Raw genomic sequence first — 25,072 nt, forward strand, 5'->3', positions numbered from 1 at the left:
GTGAGGGAAGCAGGGCTGCCGCAGGAGGGAGAGGGAGGAATTCCCAGAGCAGCTCCCTTCCCAGCTCAGCGGGAGAGGGACTTGGTATCCACAGGAGCAGAGACATGGTTCATTTACAATGACAGGGGCAGGGCTGGGGCTCCGCGCACAGCTGACCTGCGGAGGGGGGAGGGGACGGGGGCCTGGGCCAGCTCTCTTCTTGTGGAATCCGTTTTCTCAGTGCCACGGGAAGCAAGATCATCAATGAGAGCACCTGCTTTTAAGAGAAATCAAGTACCTTCAAGAGAGCAAGTGGTATGTCCCGATTTAGAAACGTCACTCAGAGTGGTGGTGGTGGGGTTAGCAGGTAAGTCTGTGCTGAAAACCAATCATGAGGTTTGCATGTAGCTTCGACTGAAATCCAAACAACAGTAAATACACACAGGATGCTCTGAATTTTCTTTATTTTCCAATAACTATTGGAACCACTCTACAAAATGTTCTACAATATTATTTAACAAAACGTCAACAAAATTTAGGGTGGGAATTAGACCCCATTTCCCTAGCATCAGAAACATCTTGCAAACACTTATTTTCTTAGAGGATATTCAGCTCTGTGGAATTACTTACAGATGATGGTACATTTTAATTCCATTTACCAGCACGAGAATTTACCGCGAGCATAAAACTCTTTGAAATGAAACACTGTACATTTCTTTTGAACCATTTCAGATTAAGCTGTGCTGGGTGTTTTTCCAGAAGCTAAAACTAAGCTCCATCTCTTTTCCCCAGTCACGGCCTCGCACTTGAGGCAGGTTTGTACAAAATCCAGCTACTCCTCGGACTGCTCATGCAGGGACGCCCGGGGTTCCCATCGTCACAGGTAGAAGAGGGAGTTGGCTAATTCCAGACTGGGCTCTTTGTGAATGCTCTGCGCCACCAGAAAGGTCAGCTTGTGCGCGTACTGACAGGGGGCTGGGATACTGATTAAGCCCTGAGGAGAAAACATATTGCCAGCCATTAAGAGGTTAACTTGTCGTCAAAATAATTCATGTTCCTGAGTTTTATCCTCTGCTAATTCCATCACAGTGGAATGTGTTTGTGAGTAAACAACAACTAAAGTCAACCAACAAAGGGCAACCAGTCGCGGGAAGCACAGACTCACTGGGCAAGCTGGTGTGGAAGGCCAGTCTGGCTCCACAGAGCTGGGAGCCAGGAGCCCGTCCCACTTAGTGCTAATCTAAGTTTCCTGTGGCTTGAGGCTCCAAGGGGCTCAGACCAAACCTTGGACTTGGACTTTGAGAGCAGCCCTTGGCTTCATGCTCAGAAACACAGAACAGACGTGTCCTTACTTTCCCATCAGACACAGTGTCTGAGTTGGCTTCAACTTCCTCAACTGAAACTTGGAAATAACAAGACCCCAATTTCCTCCCAGGCTTGCATAAGATAATGCATAGAATAAAGTCTGCTGGAAAGGATCAATACTAATGTTTTAAGTAATAATAATAATGTTTACAGTTGTTGCTGCTTCGTTTCTATGACAGGCTGGGTTTCTCCCACTGTGGAATCGGAACTCATTCATTCATTCATTCCCACATGCATGCATTCATTCACTCCTCCTTCGTGAAGTCAGGCACCGTGCTGGGTGTAGGGATACAAAGGTGAGTTGGGTGACGACCCTGGGCGGGAACAGTGAGTGTCAGTGTCCCACAGTGTCACTCACCGGCCAGTTGTAGTACACGTGGCACAGTTTGAAGGTAAGTCTCTGCATGTGGTCGGGCTTCAAGCCGTTGTCGTCATAGATGACATTATAGTGGGTGGGAGTCACTGTTCCCCGGCTGGCCGTCTGACTGATCAAGTAGAAGTCGTACCTGAGCGGAAAACCGGCAGGAAGGTGAGAAGGAAGGCCAACGGAAGGGGGCCTCACGTGAGGAACGCACAGCGAACGTTTCATTGAAAACCGGCTTTCGAGGGGCACTTGCCATTCAGGACGCGTGGCTTCGGAGTCCACCACGGTGCCCAGCGGTGGGTTCTGCACCGACCGGTTCAGCTCCGTGAAGAATCGCAGCAAGCATTTCTTCCTGACCACAATCACGGACAGTTTGGTGCTTGGAACCAGAAAGGCAAAAAGTAAGATGCAGAGAACCAGAACCAAACTTGCAGCTTTCTAGTCTTTTTTTTTTTTTTTTGGTAATTTCTAGATAAATTCATTCATTAGAAAAACACTGCAAAAATGAAGAAAGTCAAAATTACCCCCAACCTCAACTCCCCGAGATACACAGTTTTCACAATTAGAGATTGTTCTTATTTGTGGTAAAAGTGTGGCATGTCCACTCACCTGGCTGGTTTATACCACTTGATGAGGACAGGGGGAAATGGTTAGTAAGGTAGTGAGCTTCAACTAGCACTTCTAAAGGAAGATTTTCCAGAATTTTCCATGGAGACAAGAGTTCCTTTTTCCATTAGCAATAGTCCCCCTATTTCACCTTCACCCTTCCTCTCACTTTTGAATAGCAAAGAAACCCACAAGTTCCTCTTACTCCTCAAATCATCGCTTCTGAATCCTGCAAGACACACACACCTGGGGAGGATAGATGGATGAACCAAATGTTGAATGACCAAGGGTTACAGTCAGGATTTGGTAATGCCAGGGCCAAATCCAAATACTGGCCATCATTCCCAAAGAAACCCCTGAGATGCAGAGATTATGGGGAAATCTCACTTTCACCATTTTATTTAAAAAATATATTACTGTTTTAATACTGAAACTTTTAAAAGTTGATGTCATATTGCAAGAAAACTCCTTAGCACTGTCAGCTGCTAAATGTTCTCCTGCTAGCCCTAAATTGCACGCTTGTGACTCTGAATGATGCAGTCACCGGAGCTCAGTGGGAGGGAGAGATCTGGGCTGTGAGGTCTGGATGCAGCTGCAGGCGATACTGCCCCCCAGCCACGATGCTCTCCCTCCTCGCTGACAGGCCGTGACGGGGTCCAGGCTCAGCTCCTCCGGGGCTCAAGGCGGCAACTTCGGTTGCCAGTGGTGCTGATGGTGTCCCCCACCAGACAAATGCAGTGCTCTGCTCGGAGTAAGATGCTCTCCGAAAATTTTAAGAAGCCAACTTAAGATTGTCATCCTCCCCCATTTGTCAGTTCTAGTATTTTCCTTGCACCTGCCACTTGACATTCCACTGAGGAAAACGTACCGCGCCCCTGAATCTAGAAGGGTAGCAATGGAGCAAGCTATTTAGGGTGGTCTTATCTCAGTCTGCAGCCCAGCCGGCCCCGCCCCCCACCGCCTTCTGCACCTCCCACTGACCTTAGCCGCACCCCAGGGCCTGCACTGGAGGGGCCCTAGCCCTGGCTGTTGTTTTGGGCCTTGAATTTCAAACCACAGCTTGTTTAGTCTCTAGGCATATCAATATGCATGAAGCGTCTCCTCCCACAGGCAGCCCCGCAGGCTTCCTGCGGAATCTCCATGTGGGCTGCTCTGGAGAACACCTGCCTTCCTCCAGGTGCCCCCCCACCCCCAGGGTGCACCCCACCCTATTCACGGAAGAGCATCCCAACTACGCTCCAAGCCGGGGGAAATCTAACCATCCAGGCTGTATTCACACGATGCAGACACCCAGCCTTATTAACGTTAATAGTTATAATCAATGTGCTATCGCGAGTGTGGGGAAAGAACAGCAACAGAATACCTGGTATTTGAACTTGCTTCGGTCACACTGCTCAGCAGCTGTGGAACTTCGTATTCGATCAGTGTTTTCAGCTGGCCATCCCCTACGCCGTCCCGGTAGACGATGATCCGCGCGGGCAGAGCATGGTTCTGCTTGTACCATCTGTTGAGCGCTCCTGCAGAACGTGTGGTTGGTGAGAAGAGAATGGCTTGTCCAATGCCAACACAGAGTAACATCCCCATAGAGATCAATGCGTTAGAGAAGTCTGTTAGGACAGACCACTCACTGTCAAAGAGGATTAATTCCCAACTTGAGTTGTAACTGCAATAATATAAAAGTGGATAACTTTAGGGAACGTTCGGCATCTCTGCTCTTTGAGGAGTCATAACGGTTTCTGTGGCCTAACATATTCTTCACTTAGCATGCCTCTTTAGTAACATGTTAATATTTAAACAATAAATGAAGTCATGCAACAGACATACAAGTTCCCAAAACCAAATTAATACTAATCTAGTTTCTTCAAGCCTTTCAACGCTATCAACAGAGATAGACGGGATCATTTCATGTCATTTTCTTCTTCAACGAGCATCGATATGAAGACATAAGGAAAGGAGGTGGCTGCCCCTCTGAAGGCTCTCTTACCGTGGGCTCACCCAATCAGATTGTAAGTTGCACTGACAGTACGAATTCTGAAAACATTTCCAACTACTCCACCTAGAAACTGCCCCAAGAGCAGAGCCAGACAGTAACTCCTACTCAACAGAAACTTTTCATAACAACTTCAAAAAAGGACCAAGTTTTGAAGTGAGGGCAAAGTAATATAATACTTATTTTCATGTATATATTGGGCAATCGTTTTAGAAGAGTTTGTTGTCCAGGAAATTCAGTTTAGTTCAATAGAAGATGATCATATAGGTAAGGCCATAACCAACACATACCACCAAATTCACTTTTTTAGGAAACAATATTTACAACCTCCCCTGCCCCAAAAGTTTATAGATGGGAAGATGCGCGTCAGGAGAGGAAGTGAATCGTACAAACCACACTGCGAGGGAGTGCCAAAGCCAGATCCCAACCAGGGCTGGGGAGGAGACGGGAGCCCCAGATACTGTTCCCATCACATCCCGTATGAAGAAGGCACCCTTCCTCGCCTGCCTTTTTCCCCATCTTCTCCTGCTAAGTCACACTTCATCTGCCAGCCTTCCTATCACCGCCCCAAAGGCTTCCTTCCCATTTCTAGACCTCACACCACTCCATCACAATCCTTGTATCTCTGGAATAGATGCCTTTGGTCTCTGCACTGCCTGCCAGAGCCACCGGTAGCTACAAACTCCCCTTCCCCTTGGCTGTTTATCACACACAGATGACACATGTAAATTCTACAGCATCTGTTAGCATGGGTCAGGACACAGCGCTGGGAATCTCCAACCGGGTGACAGTTGACTCGGGCAGGCTTAGGGCGTCTGCTTCCACCATCTGCTCTGCTACAGGCACACGGACTCTGGGTCAGAAAGAATGGTGCTCGGAGCCCACCACCCACTGCTATACTTTGAGTACCAGTCATGAAAACTTTTAAGCAATCAGCAACGTCAGTCGTTGTTCTCTGAAGGATACAGCGAGAAAACCACCTAAAGTGAGAAAAACACAAAAGTAAAGTTCAAATTCAAAATGTCTACTATAAACATGCATTAGAATTAAGTGAAGAAACAGAAAACAACCGAAATGTCCATCGATGGGAGAATGGATAAAGATGATGTGACACGTGCCTGCGTGAGTGAGTGCACATGTGCGTGGGCACGCACACAGAGAACACTATTTAGCCATACAAAAGAATAAAATCTGGGCATTTGTGATGACATGGATGGACCCTGAGGATATTATGTTAACTGGAGTAAGTCAATGTGATCTCACTTATAAGTGAAATTAAGAAAAAAAAAAAAAAAGCTCCTAAATACAGAGAGCAGACTGGTGTGGTTGCCAGAGGCAGGGGGTGGGGGCGGGGGCACTGCGTGAAGGAGAGCAAAGGATACAAACTGCCTGATACAAAATAAGTAAGTCCTGGGGATGTAATGAGCAGCATGGTGAGTATAGTTAATAATACTGTATTGCATATTTGAAGTTGCTAAAAGATTACATCTTGAAAGTCCTCATCACAAGAAAAATGAATTTCATAACTATGTGATGATGTTAACTACTGTGGGGATCATTATGCAATATGTACAAATATTGAATCATTACATTGAACACTGAAACGGATATAATGTTGTGTATCATTATACTGCCATCAAAAAAAAAAACAGACACTATGAGTGAAACTTAATGCTCATGATTTTGTATATGCTGTATGAGCACAATTATATTTTTTTAAGATTTATTTATTTATTTATTTGACAGAGAGAGACAGCCAGCGAGAGAGGGAACACAAGCAGGGGAGTGGGAGAGGAAGAAGCAGGCTCCCAGCGGAGCAGGAAGCCCGATGCGGGACTCGATCCCAGGACCCTGGGATCATGGCCCAAGCTAAAGGCAGATGCTTAACGACTGAGCCACCCAGGTGCCCCATAGCACAATTATATTACAAACCTCCCCTCCCCAAAAGAAATTTATTGGTAAGAGAAACTAAAACATAGTGTTGGCATTAGACTAGCTGGGTTCAAATCCTGGCTGGCATAATGACCAGCCATGTGACTGTGGTATGTGAACCTAAGCCTCGGTTTCCTCGTCTGTACCAAGGAAATGTACAAGGTGGTGAGGTAGTTACTACCTCATAAGGTTGTAAAAACTAAGTTAGATAATATATATAAAGTACTTAGCACAGTACTTGGCACAAAATAAGCAATAACAAATAGAAGCTACTGCATTATTATTACAAAGGAATTCATTAGTTTAGCAGATCTATTTTCAAAATATTCAAACATTTCTCAAGCATAAACTTCAAGTTCTATCAATGAGCCTTTTGCACTTGAAATCTGAACATGATGAACTTATTTCAATTTCAGAAGTCCTCTTGCTAAAGCCATTATTTAAATAAAAGTACTTGGAAAATGAAAGTCATGGCTTAGTGGTAAGTATGCCTCAACATGATTTATAACCAATAATGACACAATGAGGACTGTGGCACAAACTGGAAGTCCTTTATCTGCTTGATGAACGAAGTGACACATGGCATCTCATACAACCTGGAAGGAATCTGGAGTCACACCACTACTCTTCCTGTTTCTCACCATCCCAAATATATCCCTGACCACAAATTTAACGGACTAAATCAAATAGCTTACATCTAGGAATACACGTCACAAACTGTTTCTACAACCTCAAATCACATCGCTTCGTTGCAAATAGTGAAACAATTCTAGGAACAACAATTTATTAAATACTATGAGTCAATATTTCATGCGTTGCCCTGAACCTGCTTATACTTTCAGCAGCTGCATGAACTCCATTAACTGTCCCCAAGTGTTCCTAATGACGAGCATGTCCTGAGCGTGCTGAGGCTGTGTGTGAAGCACTTTATCGTACGTAATTCCCATACGTGTCCTGTGAAACATGCATCACTGTCATCCCCATTTTACAGGTGACTACAAATGAGGCATGGCAAGCTTAAATCGCCAGATGTCAGAACATGGCAGATACAAAGCCAAGCAATCTGAATCCGAAGTCAGCTGCTTGACGAAATGTATGTACGGTTCCGAGTACAGCACCCAAAACAGTGCAGACGAATAGAAAACAAATACGTAAGAATTCCTGTCATCCCTCATTTTGGGAATATGATAGGTATATGAGGGACAGCTTGTCCTGATGTATGTATAAATACAGTTTCTTCATAAGGCTACATATTATCATAATATTATCAATCACATTTTTATCTATAAGTATAATTTATGACTAAAGTGTTTATATTTTTAAAATGAGTGAAGAATACAAACTGTTTCCTCCTGTATGATTTTTAGTTAAGCCACAAACAATAATTAGAGAATATGTTGGGGTAACTGTAAAATTACCTGGTGATTCCGGGGTTAATACTGGCCACAAATCCAACCACCACCATTCCCTTGCTGAATTCATCTTTACAGACATCAATACCGACCACCATCAGGGACTTTAACTGTAAAAGTAAATTTTTCGTGATTTATTGGAATGGGGCATCATTTCCCCAAACGACGATTTAATATGAAGTTGTAAAAAAAACTCTCCCTAGTTATTAAATTATTTAAGTGAAGCTACATGCCAGCGAGACCAAGGGCCAGACGAAGCAGGCTATTACAACAGAAACCAAAGAGACTTAAAGATGGAGGAATGGCCTGGGACACACTTTGCTTCAGAGCCTCACTCTAAGGGCTACCATCCTTTGTGGAGATGGACAAGTGCCATCGGTGGCTTGAGAGGTTGTGGGCAAGTGGTCAGTCATTTATCCGGGCCTCGGCTGCAGGGATCTGAAGAGGAAGTCCATTCCCCATTCTTCAGATGCCTAGGGGACCCTCATTGCTCACTGGCTTTGCATCCCCTGGAGGCGGCTGGGGCTCCCCACATACATCCTGCTTATGGAAATGTAAAGGAATGGACAAGATTCCCTCACTTCCCATCCCCTCCCCTCCTTCCACAGTGGCCAATAGTTCAGGAAAGAGAAGAGGACTTTCTCAGTTCCCACCACAGCTCAAGATCAGAGCTCCGCCAGCTGCCCGAGCCCTGCGGAGGCCCCTCCAGGGTGCAGAGCTCCTCTGAGGGCCAGCAGCTGCTGAAAGCTGATGAAAGAGAGCGCGGAGCACAGATTTCCTGTAGCAGCCAGAAGGCTTCAGATCGAGTCCCTCCAAGTCTCTGCCAACCCAGAGCCTCAGTCATGCAGGATTCTAACAGCTCACCAGAAGCTCCCGGATGACAGGAGCCACCCCTCACCTCCTGGATGGTGTCCTGAGTCATGCTGGAACCCAGAGCCAACAGACAGACAACAGACCCAACAAACAAAACACTTCTGGGATCACGTGAAAATATCTACCACTTTGATTTCATTTTTAAATTAATAAAAGGAGTGACTGATTGCTAAAAGGGAAGGATCCCTGCTCACAGGGATCTCGACGGCCCACAGTTCGCCTCCGAGTTTACAGGCCATCTGCATGGCGATCTTGGTGGCAGTGCTCATCATTATTCCCTGCCTGGTCAAGGTCCGGGCGAGCACGCACTGGCTCGGCACCGGCCAGACGGAGCTCAGGTATTTTTTAATGCAATCGTAGTAGCTCTTCTGATTGGAAGGCAGGATACACATTACCTAAGAGACAAAATAAGAAAAGGAAGAAAAAAGTCAATTTATTTATGCTTAGAAGCAGCTTTACAGAAACCGAGCAGCTTTACGCCTGGGTGGCTCGTCGGTGAAGCGTCCGACTCTTGATTTCAGCTCGGGTAGTGATCTCAGGGTTGTGGGATGGAGCCCGGAGTCAGGCTCCGCGCTGGGTGTGGAGCCTGCTTAAGATTCTCTCTCTCCCTCTTCCTCTGCCCTTCCCATCAACCTTTTCACATGGGCAAGCTCTCTTTCTCTCTCTCAAAAAAAAAAAAAAATTGAACACATGGATTCTCCAAATAATCTCTTGCCACTGAGTTCTGAAGAAGCAAATATTAACATGCCTGAAGTTGTCTTAAATGGCCCTTAACTGCTGACAATCAGTCAATATCATTTGAGACGCCCTTTTATCAGCCTCCCGCTCTGCAGTCCCATCCCAAAGCTACCCATCCCTCTCAGCTTTCCCTGCCTCGCATCTCTTCTGATTTGCTTCTGTTAGGCTCCCCAGATTCCCTCCTAACATAGCCCCTCTCCAGCCCCCTCCCTGCCCCTTGTTGGCCATTTGCTGTGGCTCTCCAGCTCTTGGCCCCACTGTCTCCTCCCCCAGCCTCACCCACACGGCCAGGTGGAGGACTAGCTTACACGGTGGCCTTTTCCCCACTAGGTACTAGACAACCAAAATAAAAGAAACAAACAACAATTTTTTGTTTGTTTACTGTGACTTGAGAGTAGGGATATGGGGGGGCATAAGGAGATAGAAGTTTCAGGTGGGTATTTTTAAATTCTGCCATCTCTGTCACTGCCCCTGTCTCTTATCTGGTGTTTCTCTCTAAAGGGCCTCTCCTGGCCTACCTGGATCTCCTTTCCATCTTGTACACCTTATCTTCAAAACCACCACATTATAGAAAAGATAGGCATTGTCATGATTCGCAGAGGACAAAATGATTTTTCACCTATAGATCTGTTCAAAATATCATATCAAGGGCTAAAATTATGTACACTTAATTATATAAAATAGGGAAATATATTTGTCAGCAAAATCCTCTTAGGAGTCTTCCTTCCTTCCATCCTATGAATTTGGGGCCAAGAAAGGTAGGTGACAGAACAAGGCAGTGGTCCAATGGGACCGGGGCCAAAAGAAGACAAGTGAGATTGGCTGTGTATGAGGGGATGGAAGTGTAGGCGATATGTGAATACCAGGAGCCATGTTTCCCCATCAGAGAAGGGAGGCACAGATATGGATGTGGGGACCACTTCCCTGTGCTGCAGGACTCGAACTGGAGGTGTGACCACGTGTTGAACATACACATAGACACAAATGGTAATAACATAGATGTAAGTGTGTATGTATAGACAGTTGACCCTTGAACAACACAGGTTTAAACTGTGCTAGTCCATTTGTATGCAGATTTTTTATATAGTCCAGTACTGTAAGCGTACCTTCTCTTCCTTATGATTTTAATAGCATTTTCTTTTCTCTAGCTTACTTTATTATAAGAATACAGTATATGTTATATATACAAAACAAAATATGTATTAATTGTGTTACAAGGCTTCCAATCAACAGTAGGCTATAGGAATTAAATTTGGTGGGAGTTAAAAGTCATGCAGAGATTTTTGGCTGTGCAGGGGACTGTACCCCTAACCCCCACATTGTTCAAGGGTCAACTGTGTATGAGTACATATATGTAGACACATGCTACACATATTCCTAGCTTTGCCCATTGAGAAAGCTGGGGAGAAGTGACACCCCAGTAACAAATGAGCACACCCAGTTGCCCAGATTTTGATTTCTAAATACTGGTCTCTATCCAAAGGCATTACAGCTCGTTGGAGAAATATCTAATTCCAGAACTGGGCAGGAAAACTTCAAGATTAACTTGGAATACCTTACTGTGCCAGACAGTAAGGAAGTGTCCCAAAAAAGATGGGGACATGTCAAAGAGACACAGAAGCCCACCTGAATGGGTCTCCCACTAACAAAATCAGGAACAAGTGGGGCATCAAAATAAATAACAGTAGTAATAGACTATAATCTGGTAAATAAAATAGGAAACCATGAATCCATAGTGTATAAATAAATGAACAAAGAAATGGGGAGAAGAGGAAGCTTTCCCTTATAATATAACGCTACCTACTAAATGTAGAAGGAAATACAATGTTACATACTAAATGTACGAAATTAGAAGGCCACCACTTGGCAATCGCCATAGTAATAATGGGTTCAGATAAGAATTATCAATGGATTCTAAAACTAGCAGGTAAAAGTTTGATGAGAAACAGGATATTTACATAGTCTCAAAGTATCTCTCTGCAAAAAAACAAAAACATGTGATTAATTACAAAGAGAAGAGTAAACTCTTCTGTGCAACACAGAAACTTGACAGATACCACCTTAATTAATGGGGTACCTCCTGGTAGGACATATTAAGAAAACAGAATCATTGCTGTGATACTCCTACCAAAAGTGCATAACCTGAATTGAATTATAAGGAAACATCAGACAAACCCAAGCAGAGGGACATTCCATAAAATAACCGATCTATATTCTTCAAAATTGGAAGGTCATCAAATACCATGGAACTGTTCCAGATTGAAGGAGGATCTAAAGAGACAGGATAACTGAGTGCAATGCATTGGATCCTTTTACTAGAGAGGACATTTTTGAGGACAAATGGAGAAATATGAATGGAGTCTGCGGATTAGCTGGTCTTACTGTTTCCTGATTTTGATGGTTGTCCTATGGTTCTGCCGAAGAGTGACTCTGTTTGTAGAGAATATGCACTAAAGTATTAAAGGGCAATGGGGTGTCATATCTGTAACCTACTCTCAAATGGTTCAGGAAAAAAGATGATGATGGATAGATAGATAGATAGATAGATAGATAGATAGATGAAAAAAGGAAACGATAAAGCAAATATGATAAAATGTCAACAATTGGAGAATCTGGGTGATAGGTATATGGGAGTTCTTTGCACTATTCTTGCGATCTTTCTGCTAAGTTTCATTTTATTTGCAAGGAAAAAAAAAGTGCTCTTAGGGTTAGAATTCCCTTTGTTCAATGTATCATCCTTAAGGGCCTTTTTTTGTGTCTGACTAAAAGAGAGACACGGCTAAGCTGCTTTGCAGGAGATGCAGAGAGGCATGCTGGGAGTCCGGACACATGCGCTAGGGAGGTAAGACACTGCGGTCCAGTGAGGGGCTGGGCCTGGGAGAAGAGGAAGCATTTCCAAGAAATAGGAATGGCTGAGAGATTTTTAAGAACAAGGATGTCAGTTTTAACTTGCCTACAATGTTGGGGTGTGCTGTAATCACGCCTTGACCCCAAACCCTCCTCAGAGTCAGCTACACCTGTGCACATGCACGATGCTTTGGGAAATGAGGCAGCTGTGGGGGCGGATGCGGTGCAGGGGGAACGGCACTCATGAAAGAGGGCGAGAATCCAGGGGAAGCAGCCACAGGTGACATGGAAAAACCCAAACCCTCCAAGAACCCACTGAAACACTGGGAGCCCCAGCATTTATGGGATACAATGGGAGTCACTTTATCTTAAATTTTAAATAAAAGGTGACCCCCTCCCAGCAAGTTAAAAATATGTAGACATCCAAGAGGTTGAGATGGGAGTAAAAACAAGAATTTAAAAATTTATATAAGAAATATGAAAAGGAAATAAAATGTTGATTAAAATACCAGGATTAATACTTTTCTGGGTTCTTGGGGAAATGCTCAGCCATTTGCAAACATATCATGGAAGAATATGCTCACATTCCTTCTTCCAAGGAAAGAAGATTGTTAGATAGAAAGAAAAAACAAAAATTATACATCAAAACGAAAATTATCCTATACTCACCAACTGAACGTGAGGATCCACATGTTTCTGCAGAACGCTGAGGAACGCAGCTGGATTTTCTTGTACTTTAATGCTACATAAAAAGATTAATTTTGAGGCTATATAATTCCCTTTTTAGTAACACATAATCCTATAGAGTTAAAAATAATACAGATTTTTATAACCCCACTACAAGATACACCAAAACACTTAATAATCATTTTTATTAGCTTAAAAACAGTTCGGTGGTAAATGCAATTTTCTCTACTGTATATAATCCCTACAATTAATAATTCTGTTGTTCAAAATGAGGTTGAAAGTGAGATTTTGAAATCACAAGTCTCAATAACCAAGCATCTGAAACTGGCTTGAGTTAAACTGGGATTAAGATTTCTCTACTACTGAATCTCCATAAGAAATTTAAAAGTCTCAGAAATCATCAGATGAATGAGACCAGGCTATTCAGCTAATCTGAACGGTTCAGACTAAAAGTTTTTTTTCCCTATGACGGCTTGTTTGGAGCCTGGAATATTTAGTCTGTATCAGTTTGCAAGTACTTATCTGATCTGTGCTTCCATTATGTTAGGGGCCAGATGCTATAGAAATAATTCCCACACTTCATAGATATGGTTTCTTTATGTAGAATCAGCTTCTGAGAGGCGTATAGGATGGGACTGTCCTAATGCCCAGTGGCCTTTTAAAACTTGCCCAGCAGGTGGCAGGACCACTGTTCCCTGCTCACTGATTCTGAGCTCCAGGAATGTCCTGCAGCTCTGGTAAAACAGCTGAATGGTTCTGACTTTTCCAAATCAATGTCTTGCGTACAGACTCAGCAGCCATCTTGCTGTCCATTCTTTCCAAACTCATCAGGCAAATGTTTCAGATATAAATCCAACAGGTAAGGGGCACCTGCGTGGCTCAGTCAAACACTGGCTCTTGATTTCAGCTCAGGTCATGATCTCAGGGTCATGAGATCGAGCCCCTCACTGGGCTCTGCGCTGAGCAAAGACTCTGCTTAAGAGTCTCCCTCTCCCTCTCTCCACCTCTCTCTCCCCACTCTCTCACCCCCCCTTAAATAAATAAATAAATAAATGTAGGTAAATGGATACTTCATGGGAAAGATAAAGGATGGAATGAAATATGGGCTTTCAAATAAAACAAGCTAAGAACAGAACGCAGCACCGGCTTGTGCGTGGAATTCACGAAAGAAGGAGCCTGTGCTGTCATCCCAGGGTCTGTGACTGGGCTTCTTTCATTCATCTTTCCCTGCTTTTTTAGCTCCTGGGTTAAGAGAAATGAGAGCAGTATGGTGACTAACATAATATAATAAAAAATCATTATAAAAAAAAAAGAGAGAGAGAAATGAGAGCAGGTGAAACTGAAACCAGGCGATTTGTTAACAGATGTGATAAGAGGAGCATTCTAAACTGCGGTGTCAAATGAGACTTTGGGGACATCTCTGGTTTTCAACAATGTACTGCTGATGTAATTAATTAGTAACCACGTGTTTAAAGAATAACTTCCCACCTTGCCAATTAGGACATTTGCCCCTCCACTATAACAGCAACAAAAAGAAGTATGCATCCCTCCGTATTAAATCTATCAAGCTCAATAAAATAAGGCATGACCAATTTTACTGCTTTTCTAAAGCAAACGATACCCAATTTTGAGTGACTATGTAGGGACCCCTTACTAAACTGAAAGCAATTTACTTGTCTTTCTCATCCCCAGCAAATGGCAGAGTGTCTAGTATATAGTAGACACTCAATAAATGTTCAAAGACTAAGTGTCCTTGGTTTCATCAGAAAACTAAATATAATCTTATACTACAGTAACAGAATCAGAAAAGTTTATTTAAGATCTATTTTTACATTAAATTTTTTTAAAAGCTTCTTTATTTAAAAGAGAGAGTTAGTGGGGTGGAGGGGCAGAGAGAGAGGGAGAGGGAGAGACAAACTCAAGCAGGCTCCATGCCCAGTGCAGAGCCCAATGCGGGGCTTGATCTCACGACCCTGAGATCATGACCTGAACTGAAACCAAGAGTCCGACACTTAACCAACTGTACCACCCAGGCACCAGGCACCCCTCTTTTTTATATTAAATTTTAAAGCATAAAATCTATCAAATAAGTCAGGAAATGCAATGTCTATATTTTTCAATATCCCTGTTTCCTGTTAAGTTTTATAAAGAGCTGCTATGAAAGAATTAAGGAAAAAAAGTTAATGGATTTATTAAGGATTTATGGCCCAAATAGTACTGAAAAGATCTTGAGGGTAATGACAGTATTGCCTAAAGAACTGTGAAAACAGTTTTACAAAGACCAGTATAAAACTTCAGTCACTGCAAAAATCTATCTACTTATAACTGTTTTCTTGGTGCTTTATATTAGGAAACTTTACTGAGACAAAGCTTTTGCAGCTACATCCGCCATCGTTTCCAATCTTCTAACCAAACCAAATTAATAGATGAAAACAGCTGGGATGATTTTCTGTGTATTCTCACATTTTGGGGTAGTCCACATTAAATCCCATGGCACTTCCAACTCTTCTCAAGCAGTGCAGAAAGTCCTCAGTCACGTTTTCATCTCTGTGGCTACATACAATCAACCATTTAGTCAAAGACCGTGCACTTAAAATCTTGCAATTCCGCATGTCCTTGGACCACTCGGCAGCAGACACAGGCTGACACTGGGAAAAAGAATGGTCATGGAGGGGTTGAACACATGTATTCAGAGAGCAGTTAAACAAAGATTGTGCCAAGATGGTCCACATTTATTATAAGAGAACTACTTAGTACAGTTCGCTATTCACAGACTTAAAACACTGATCCAGAACCGCACATCGGGACAGAATACATGGGCTTCCTGGAAGGGGAGGCATCCGAGCCTCACCGCGGGTCAGCCACTCCCTGGCTGTAGATGGTTGGGCGTTCCCTTTACCTCGTGGGCCACTGCTGTGTGCAAAGATCTCTAGGTTCCCTTCCAGCTCTAAAATCGATGACCTTTAATACGAAAGCCTCAGGCAAGTGGGCTGTCTGACTCGGTCTCTGTAGGCATAAGCTATCGGAAAGAGAAAAGGCTGACTCCTGATACTCCAGGACATCCAACGACAACTCACACATGCTGCAGGGCAGTGAAGAGCATACATTATGCCAGGATTGCTCTGTGTGGGGGCAAAGATGAGGCCAGGGCACAAGCTTCTTTCTCCCTCTTGGATGGTCCTTCCCCCAAGTGACCAGGAAAACTAAGCTCCCTGCACTGAAGGGGGGAGACTTTAGATTGGTTACTTGCCTTCTGCTTATATCCACGGACCAGAATTGAATGGAAATGTCTTGGGAATAGTGAGCCGGGAAGAGCCACTGTTAGCATTGAAAATTCTAACTAATCCCCTGCTACTCAGCATGGCCTTCTACTGAGAGCTTGTTAGGAACGCAGAGCCCTGGGCCCCATCCCAGACCCACTGAATCGGAATCTACATGTTACCACGTTCCCAGTCACTGATCAGGACATGAATGTTTAAGAAGTATTATAATCCCCTTGTTTTACAGACTCCAAAGCTGAGGCTGAGAGACGTTATGGAATCAGTTGGTGCCAGGGACAGATTGAGATTGGTCTTCCTGTACTTTCCACCAAACTCTGAAATCCAACCACAGGCACCCTCATAATGCCCTGCCATTAGGTGGCCTGGCAGGGACTCGGCTCCAGGAGGCAACCTTAACGAAAGAAGGAAAAAGTTTAGCCCTCCATCAATGGAGTCACGGCTCATTCTTTCCATTACCACCAGAATGAGGAGAGCCAAGGCCCTCTCACCTACACTCCTACCTGTTATGGGCTGGCGGAAGACCCAGGACAACTGCCCAACACACTCTGAGGCCTGTGAACCGTTAGTCTACTCAGTTCCTAGAACCCAATTCAGAAAAGCAAGCATTGGTCCAGAAGCCCATGACACTGTCAACTCTCGGGGGCCATCACCACCTCTAGGGGGTAGGTTCTCCCATTTTAGTGCCCCTTCTCCTAAGGAAGCCTGTTTCCATGCTAAAGAAATGCCACAAAAAAGCTCTGAGAAATATGACTTTGCTTACAGAGATGATGAGACAGATCATATTAAGTACTTAAATCCTGCTTCATACGTGGAACCGAAACAGAGCTTCTCTTTCCTGACTCCTGACCAAAATCTTAATGGGGGCCTACTTTTTGGTACTTTACAAACTTTGGTTCTGTCTTGTTTTTAAAAGTCGTTTTTCCTCAGCTTCTCCAGTGAAGGTTTTGGTAACTTGCAGCGATTATAGAAAGGAAATGATGAAAAATTCCCATGCGACCAACACGAAACTTGTTTCTCAGTTACATTCGTTTAGACATCTCGGCTTATTTTAACAGAGAAAGATAAGAAGAGGGAGTTTAAAAATGAAGTATGTAATTGCCTTTAAAAACGGCATAAACAGACGGGAAAGCAGAAAGAAAATGCACCATTTTTGCATAAAATAGGTTAATTTCTTCAAGTGAAGCCTTAAAGAAAGGTGTCTCTTCAGGTTTCAGAATGCCTCTCCTCCTAACTGCTGGGGCTGGGCATGGGCTCTGGGCACTTTCCTTCATGTTCATGCCAACCGAGCATTTTACTTTGGGGGAAAAGAAAGAACCCCGGTATCAGGAAACGTAGTCTACTGGAATTAACTCCCACCAGTTAAAACACTTTCTCAAGTACTATGGATTTGGGCGGGGGGGAGGACACAGAGTACTACAACACCTAATAATAGGTGGGCATGTTTTAATTGTCATAGCTTGAAATACCATTTTTCTAATGTGTCTTTAAATGAGAAACCAAACCACACTGACCCGAATCATGTCCAGTGGGTACTGCCAATTTCTCACGAGTACGCTCAGATTGTAAAGGGAGACAGAGGGGAGCTCAAGGTTTAGGACAAAGGGAGCACATGGACATGGAGAACCCAAATGACTATTACTAGCCCACGAGCCACTCTTGCAGATGATCAAACTTACACATATTCAAGCAAATACTTTTAAATGCACTTACTACATGGTCTTGCATTAATATTTTTTCTGAAGGCAAAACCCTCCCAGTCAGAGACATCTGGCATCCAAAATGCAGCCCCCAAGTCTCCAGCTCAAAACGAGCATCCTTGTTTCTGTTGATAGAGTTGAGTTTGAAATCATTAGTTATTTTCTAAAGACTTTTAATCATTAGAGAGAGAATTATAACTTACTGAATTATTCAGAGACTACTTTTTTTAGGATTCCTGACTTCTATTTCTACTCACCACTTTTCCCCCTGCTCGAACGAATGATGGGACAACTGAACTCTTTTGGGACATGCAGAGATGGAGAAGGTTTCCAGTGTGGCATCCTGGTCAGCAAAATGGGCCTGCGAGCCAGACAGACCAGGGTTTAACTCCTAGTGCTGACATTTCATAATATGGGACCTTGAGTAAGACTCAATCTTCTAAAGCTACAGATTCCTTATTGGCAAAACGTAGGGATAATAAGCCTAGTGACTTCAGAGGGTTGATGTAAAGATTTAGCTGACATGGAAAGTGCTACCACAGAGCCTGGCATATGCTATGGGCTCAATAAATGTGAGACATTTTCCCTGATAATAAACGTGTTAATAGAGAGATATTATGGAGGCTCTACACGTGGAGATGTCTTCTGGGAGTATCTGAATTAGTTGGCTGAGGAGTGGATGAAAGATGACAAAGGAAGGGGACATAAGGACGTGGGCTTCCGGAGGTTCACAGGCTAGACGGCAGGAGGAAGATCATGAGAAGAATGGTAGTATCAACAATAATCACTGTTTTATGTTTGTATGGTACTGTACGTTTATAACTTAGTAAACCTTAATCATAGTTGATGCGTAACCTCATTGGATTAGGATATATGGTCATCTCTAGTAAGCTCTAAGTCCCTTCAGGGGAGCAAGCATGTCAACTTTGCCTCCTGGCCTCCGTTACTGTAGCCGGCTCCCAGGGAGCCAGGCACTCACTAGAGAGACTGAGGAGACTCGTGCTTTACCTCGTAAAGCTTCCCTCTCTCATTAGGGGAACTCAAACCTCTTTACACAGACTCTTTGCAATAGCTCATTATTTCCATCTAGTGATGCTATGTCTGGTCTGGTCCCACGGAATACTTAGAATTAATTATTTTGCTTCAGATACTATCTGCTCAAGATGAGATGGGTGGAGTGATCAGCAGTCAGGAAACTGGGTTGAAGTTAATGGGATTCCTGAGAGGCAGCCAGGAGAGGTGTCAGGAAGAGTCATGCACAGCCCGGGATAAGGGGAGAGAAACGGAAATGTCTCAAGTAGGCGTAAGTCTGGGGGATGTCCAGGATAAATGGCATAAAACTGTAGCCATAAAATGGAAAACTATGAGACCACAAGCATAACAGAAACGCACATTTACCATATGGAAATGTTCTAGAAAAAGCAAGTTTCCAACCATGATGTATAGTACTATGCCATTTTCCTAGAAAGAACGTGATTATATGCATTTGAAAATATCTGAGACAATATACACCATTCAATTATGATTCATTCATGCATGAAACAAATATTTACTGAGTGTACATACACACACATTCCTTTTGTTTATGTAAGTTTCCAAATGTGTCCTCCAAATTTATCTTTAAAGAAAAAAGACCATGCTACCATGTTGTCCAGCAGAAATATAAAGCAACTTACATATGTAATTTTTAAATTTTCTAACAGCTGCATTAAAAAATGCAGCTCTTCATTCAAATGTTTATCCAAAACCTCCGTGTATGAAACAGAGGAGAGGAGGGTCAGCTCGTTGAGGCATGATGGTACTTCGGCCAGCGTGGGCTCCAACCACCTCCCCACCATCCGTAGTCCCGAGGCATCGGGGATGAACCTCTGGCTCTGGACCACACAACCCAAAAGGACCTTGCTCTGAGTCAATCGTAAAGAGACATTCCAAGGAATGAAATGTTTTGTAGACCATTCAATTCCATAAGCCAGGCCTTAGGCAGGATACACTCTGGCCCCCGCAAAGCGGCCCAGTACCTCTGAATGTCGTCAGCAAGCCTGGCCAGGCACTGCTGCCTTCCCAAAGGGCTGAGACGCGTTTCCTCAGCCACCGCCTTCATCAGTTGGAAATCAGAGGTTGCCTGGCGGGTCAGTCCTATTCATGGAAATGAAAACAAAGGGAAAAATGAACAGTGTGCAATGTAACCCAGCCCAGCTCAGGCAGGTTTTAGGCTTTGCACCTAAATGGACTCGGATCTAGCATATGGATAGCATTGTCCCAGAAAAACGCAAGCCCCTGTGTCATTCTAAATTTTCTAGCAACCACATTTATAAAAGCCAAAAAGAGGGGCTCCTAGGCGTCTCAGTCAGCTGAGCATCCGACTCTTGATTTTGGCTCAGGTCATGATCTCAGGGTTGTGAGAGGGAGCCCAGCGTCCAGCTCTGTGTGGAGTCTGCTTGAGACCCTCTTCCTCTCCCTTTGACCCTCGCCCTGCTCTCTCTGTCTTTCTCTAAAATAAATAGATCGTTTTTAAAAAAGCCAAAAAGAGGGGCGCCTGGGTAGCGCAGTCGTTAAAGTGTCTGCCTTCGGCTCAGGGCGTGATCATGGCATTCCAGGATCGAGTCCCGCATCAGGCTCCTCTGCTGGGAGCCTGCTTCTTCCTCTCCCACTCCCCCTGCTGTGTTCCCTCTCTCACTGGCTGTCTCTCTGTCACATAAATAAATAAAATCTTTAAAAAAAATAAAAAAATAAAAAATAAAAAATAAAAAAGCCAAAAAGAAACATGAAGTTATTTAAATAGTATATATTACTTAATTCAATATATCCAAAATGTTATCATTTCAATACATAATCCATATTTAAAAAGTTAATGAGCTATTATACTGAGTCTTAGGAGTCCAGTCTGCATTTTATACTCGCAGCCTGTCTCCAGCTGGCACCTCAGTTGGGCTAGTCACATTCCGAGGGCCCAATAAACACATATGGCCAGTGGCTTCCGTACGAGACCGTGCAGATCCAGAATCTCAGAATACCATTAAGAACGAACATCCCTCCCGTCAAGAATTATATCCTTATTGATTTTTCTAATTCCAAAATAAATATATACACATTGTAACTGGTAACAAAATGTAAAAGGTAGAAGTCCTCCTTGCTTAGTCCCACCCTGCTAATCAAATGAACATGATTAAAAGTGCTGGAGACAGTTACTCTGTTCAACTGTATAGTGAGAATTACCTTCTAGAATAATGCCAAAATAAAACAAGGATCATTGTGGCACCACACAAACAATGTACCTGAAGAAAATCAAAGTCCTGTTGTTTCCTACTCTAGTGAAGCTCAAAAACACTGGAGAGAAGCTTGGTTTAATATGATCCAGAAATTCCACTACTAGGTATCAACCCAGAGAAAATGAAAACACTAATCCAAAAAGATACATGCAGCCCTATGTTTATGGCAGCATTCCTTACAGTAGCCAAGATATGGAAGCAGCCCAAGTGCCCATCAGCAGATGAATAAAGAAGATGTGGTGTGTAGACACACACACACACACACACACACACACACACACAATGGAATATTACTCAGCCATAAAAAAGAATGAACTATTGCTATCTGTAACAACATGGATGGATCCAGACAGTATAAAGCCAAGTGAATTAAGTTAGACTGAGAAGAACAAATACCATATGATTTCACTCATCTGTAGAATTTAAGAAACAAAACAAAACAAAAAAACAAAGAAAAAAGAGACAAACAAAAAGACAGACTCCTAAATATAAAGAACAAACTGGTGGTTCCCAGAGGGGAGGTGGGTGAGGGGGATGGGTGACACAGTGAAGGACAGTAAGAGCACACTCATGCTGAGCACGGAGTCATGGGCAGAATTGATGAATCACTCCATTGCACACCTGAAACCAATGTAACACTGAATGTTAATTATACTGGAATTAAAAAGATAAATACATAAATTTTAAAAAGGGAATATTCAGGCACAGGGAGCAGCTAATGCAAAGGCCCTGAGGTAACAGCACACATGGTGTTACCATCTGTAAACTATTCCTGGATTAGAAAAGTTTAACCTTGGGGCACCTGGGTGGCTCAGTCAGTTAAGCATCTGCCTTCAGCCCAGGTCATGATCTCAGGGTCCTGGGATCGAACCCCCACATCGGGCTCCCTGCTCAGTGGGGAGTCTGCTTCTCCCTCTTCCTCTGTGTTCCCTCTGTCTTTCTCTCAAATAAATAAATAAATAATCTTAAAAAAAAAAAAGTGTAACCTTGAGAGCTCACCTCTTATTAAATTGTTAGCACCTCTAGAGTCTCTCCCAAATAAAGTAACTCAAAATGGTTCTTCGGGTGCTCCCTTTTAGCTCACTCTAATTAGATAACACCGTTGTAAAGTTTTCTTGTTCCAAGCTCAATTGACTCCCTAGAATCCCCTCGCTTATTCTGGGATGAGAAGTATCATGAGAAAGAAATTAAGATCTGAAGTTGGACAGGTAAAAGTTAAAATCCTAAATTCTGAGGTGCTGGACGGCTCAGTCAGTTACTGTCTGCCTTCACCTCAGGTCATGATCCCAGAGTCCCAGGATAAAGCCCTACATCGGGCTCCCTGCTCAGTGGGGAGTCTGCTTCTCCCTCTCCCTCTGCCCCCTCCCATTTATGTCTCTCTCTCTTGCTCACTCTCCCTCTCCCCCTGCCCCACCTCCTGCTCCGTCTCTCTCTCTCTCACATTCATTCTCTCTTCCAAATAAATAAAATCTTTCTTAAAAATCCTAAATTCTGCCTATTAAAAGGCATAGGACTAAGAGCAAGCTGCAAGCTTCGGCTCCCTCAACTATAAAATGGAGATAATAATAATTATACCTAAATCATAGGGATTTTCATAAAGATTACATAGAATAGTGTGTGTCAAAATAAGAATAAAAATTGGGGAAGTAAGAAACTTTGGGAGGTGAAGGATAGGTCTATGATCTTGATGGTGATGATGGTTTTCTAAGTGTACACTTACCTCGAACTCGTCCAGTTGTGTTCATTAAATATGTACAGCTTTTATGAGATTTTTTTTTTATTCAGTAGGCTTCACACCCAGTGTGGAGCCTAGCACGGAGCTCAAACTCAAACCCCTGAGAACATGAGTCAGATGCTTAACCCTGACTGAGCCACGCAGTCTCCCCTAAGTGTATGTACAGCTTTCAACTTGTCAATCATTAAACCACTCAATTAAGTGGTTTAAAATACATAAATAATAAAGTGAATAGTGCATATTAAAAAAAGAGAAGATTGGTTTTAGGAAAATCTCTGGGGTCCTATTTTATGTCGAAGTAACAAATGGAATACATGAGATAAAGAAAACATGTAGCTCTTCCTGTGCCAAGCAATTCCCTAAGCTCACTCTATCCTCCCACTTTCTCTGTCAGACATATCACTTAACGCCCCACCGTCCATGGGTTAAATGAGTGCTCTGGCACCCCGTGAGCTCGGGGAGGTTCTGCCCGTGGCCAAGTGCCCAACGTCGGGGGCCTGGGATCAAGAGCCTGACTGATGGCATGTAAAGCATCAACATTACCTGTTAGAAAGCAGAGCTCAGGGATCAGGTGGGCCACCCGAGCCTCCGTGTTGTCATTTCTCTTGCTTTTCAGCAGACTCACGAGCACTGGCTGGTTCAAGTCAGATAAAGTAATATCATATTGCTACAGAACGCAAGATTAATGAGCGAGAAATTAATATGGAAACACTGTAAAATGAGCATCCTTGCTTATAAGCAAAAAACCAATTCCAAAATGAATAGATGAGCAAATCTTTTCAATAAAAAAAAAAAAATCCCTACCAATCCCTATGGCTACCCACTCATTTCTGCTCCCTTCCCAGGATTCATCTTTCATTTCTCAGGATCAGTTTTATGATTTTCATGATTAGCCTTTATAATGCCACACTTTCTAAAAAGGAAAAAAAACAGTGATTTCCTTGCTTCATCCAGAGTCCGAATTGTTACCAGCCGGCTCTGTACGTAGGTGGCCCCCCTGGAGCTGAGTCAGTGCCAGCATTTCCATTACTGAGGACCGAGGCCCCTGCTCCACGCATGACCGACCTGCTCTGCGCATCAGTCTTCATCCTGAAAATACCTATACACAAATTGGAGGCAAGAGTTATACTCAACTCCAGATTTCCCAAAAGAGCATGACTGCCCAAATTTCCAGGATTGCATGCTGTTATTAGGGAAGCAGCTCTGAAGTCTGATGGATGTAAATCTGATCCTTGGCTTTTCTGTGTCATTGGGCTGTGACCCTGGGGAAGTTACTTACGTTTCCTCAGGTATGAAGTGAGGTGAACAATAGCTCAGAGGCCTCTGACATAAACCGTCAGCACCGTGTCTGGTTTATAATGAATCCTCCACAACTGTTCATCCCTGTCCCACCCCCTTTCCCTTCCTAAGCTTGAATTTCAACATTCTCACCTTACCAAAAGTTCATTTACTTTCCAACAGCAAAGTTCCTAACAAACTAACACTCATTTCCAGCATAATTGACTCAACACTAATGACAGAACAACTGGAATTATAATTTACAAAATGTCTGGGCACTATGTGATGCTGACATGAATAATTATAATTAAGGAAGTGAGAAGAGAGAGATTCCTCTATTCAATGAGGGCTTCTAGTCATTAAAACAAAAAGCAATTCAGGAAATTGCAATTTGAAGGGCTGATTGCCACTTATGCTCCAGCTAAAAAGCTTGGGGAAGTCTTCGTAGAAGAAGAGTTTTTACACATGACTTCATTAATTCAGTACACATCTCGTGCTTGCTGTGTTCCAGGAACTGCCGTGGACACAAGGATGAGAGGCACAGCCCCTACCTTACACGTAACTACACTATCTACGAAGCAAGGTAGACGAGAAGCACCAATAATGATAGGCTAAGCACTTGTGTTTTTCCTCATTTAAGCTTAACACCACACCTATGAGTCAGGTGCTACCATCATCCCCTCCACAGACGAGGAAACCCACGAGAAATTAAACAACTTTCCCAAGGTCCCATAACTAGAAATTAGCACGGCCAGGACTCATCCCATAAGACTTGGGAACCTCTGCTTGTTACACCATTCAGTACTGGGTGCCTGGGGAGGAAGGCTGGGGGTGGCTATGGTGGTGGCAGTGAAACAATTTATGGTTGGTAAATCAGGGAAGGCTTCATGAAGGAGGCAAAGTCCAAAAGAGCACCTTGAAGAAAATATGGGAGTATGAAGATTGCCAGGTAGCAAAGCTGGGTCATGTTCCAGGAAGAGGGTATTGTATTTGCATGGGACATAGCCAAGAATTCTGCT

General features: G+C 43.4%; 1 protein-coding gene across 1 annotated transcript in view; it reads right to left on the reverse strand.

The window, feature by feature from the left end:
- Positions 1-328: 328 nt before the first annotated feature.
- PIWIL4 (piwi like RNA-mediated gene silencing 4) overlaps positions 329-25,072 on the reverse strand; it is a 43,568-nt gene continuing 18,824 nt past the window's right edge. Inside the window, exons 10-21 of the mRNA XM_008688368.2 lie at positions 23,319-23,442; positions 19,790-19,907; positions 17,785-17,896; positions 15,257-15,441; positions 12,776-12,848; positions 8,716-8,916; positions 7,655-7,758; positions 5,214-5,284; positions 3,678-3,831; positions 1,962-2,087; positions 1,703-1,850; positions 329-973 (exon numbers count right to left, since the gene is read on the reverse strand). Of these exons, the coding sequence (XP_008686590.1) occupies positions 857-973; positions 1,703-1,850; positions 1,962-2,087; positions 3,678-3,831; positions 5,214-5,284; positions 7,655-7,758; positions 8,716-8,916; positions 12,776-12,848; positions 15,257-15,441; positions 17,785-17,896; positions 19,790-19,907; positions 23,319-23,442 (1,533 nt within the window). The 3' untranslated portion in view covers positions 329-856. The remainder of the gene's footprint in view (positions 974-1,702; positions 1,851-1,961; positions 2,088-3,677; positions 3,832-5,213; positions 5,285-7,654; positions 7,759-8,715; positions 8,917-12,775; positions 12,849-15,256; positions 15,442-17,784; positions 17,897-19,789; positions 19,908-23,318; positions 23,443-25,072) is intronic.

This window comes from Ursus maritimus, unplaced genomic scaffold, assembly GCF_017311325.1.
Source record: "Ursus maritimus isolate PB19 unplaced genomic scaffold, ASM1731132v1 scaffold_16, whole genome shotgun sequence".
Lineage (NCBI taxonomy): Eukaryota > Metazoa > Chordata > Mammalia > Carnivora > Ursidae > Ursus > Ursus maritimus.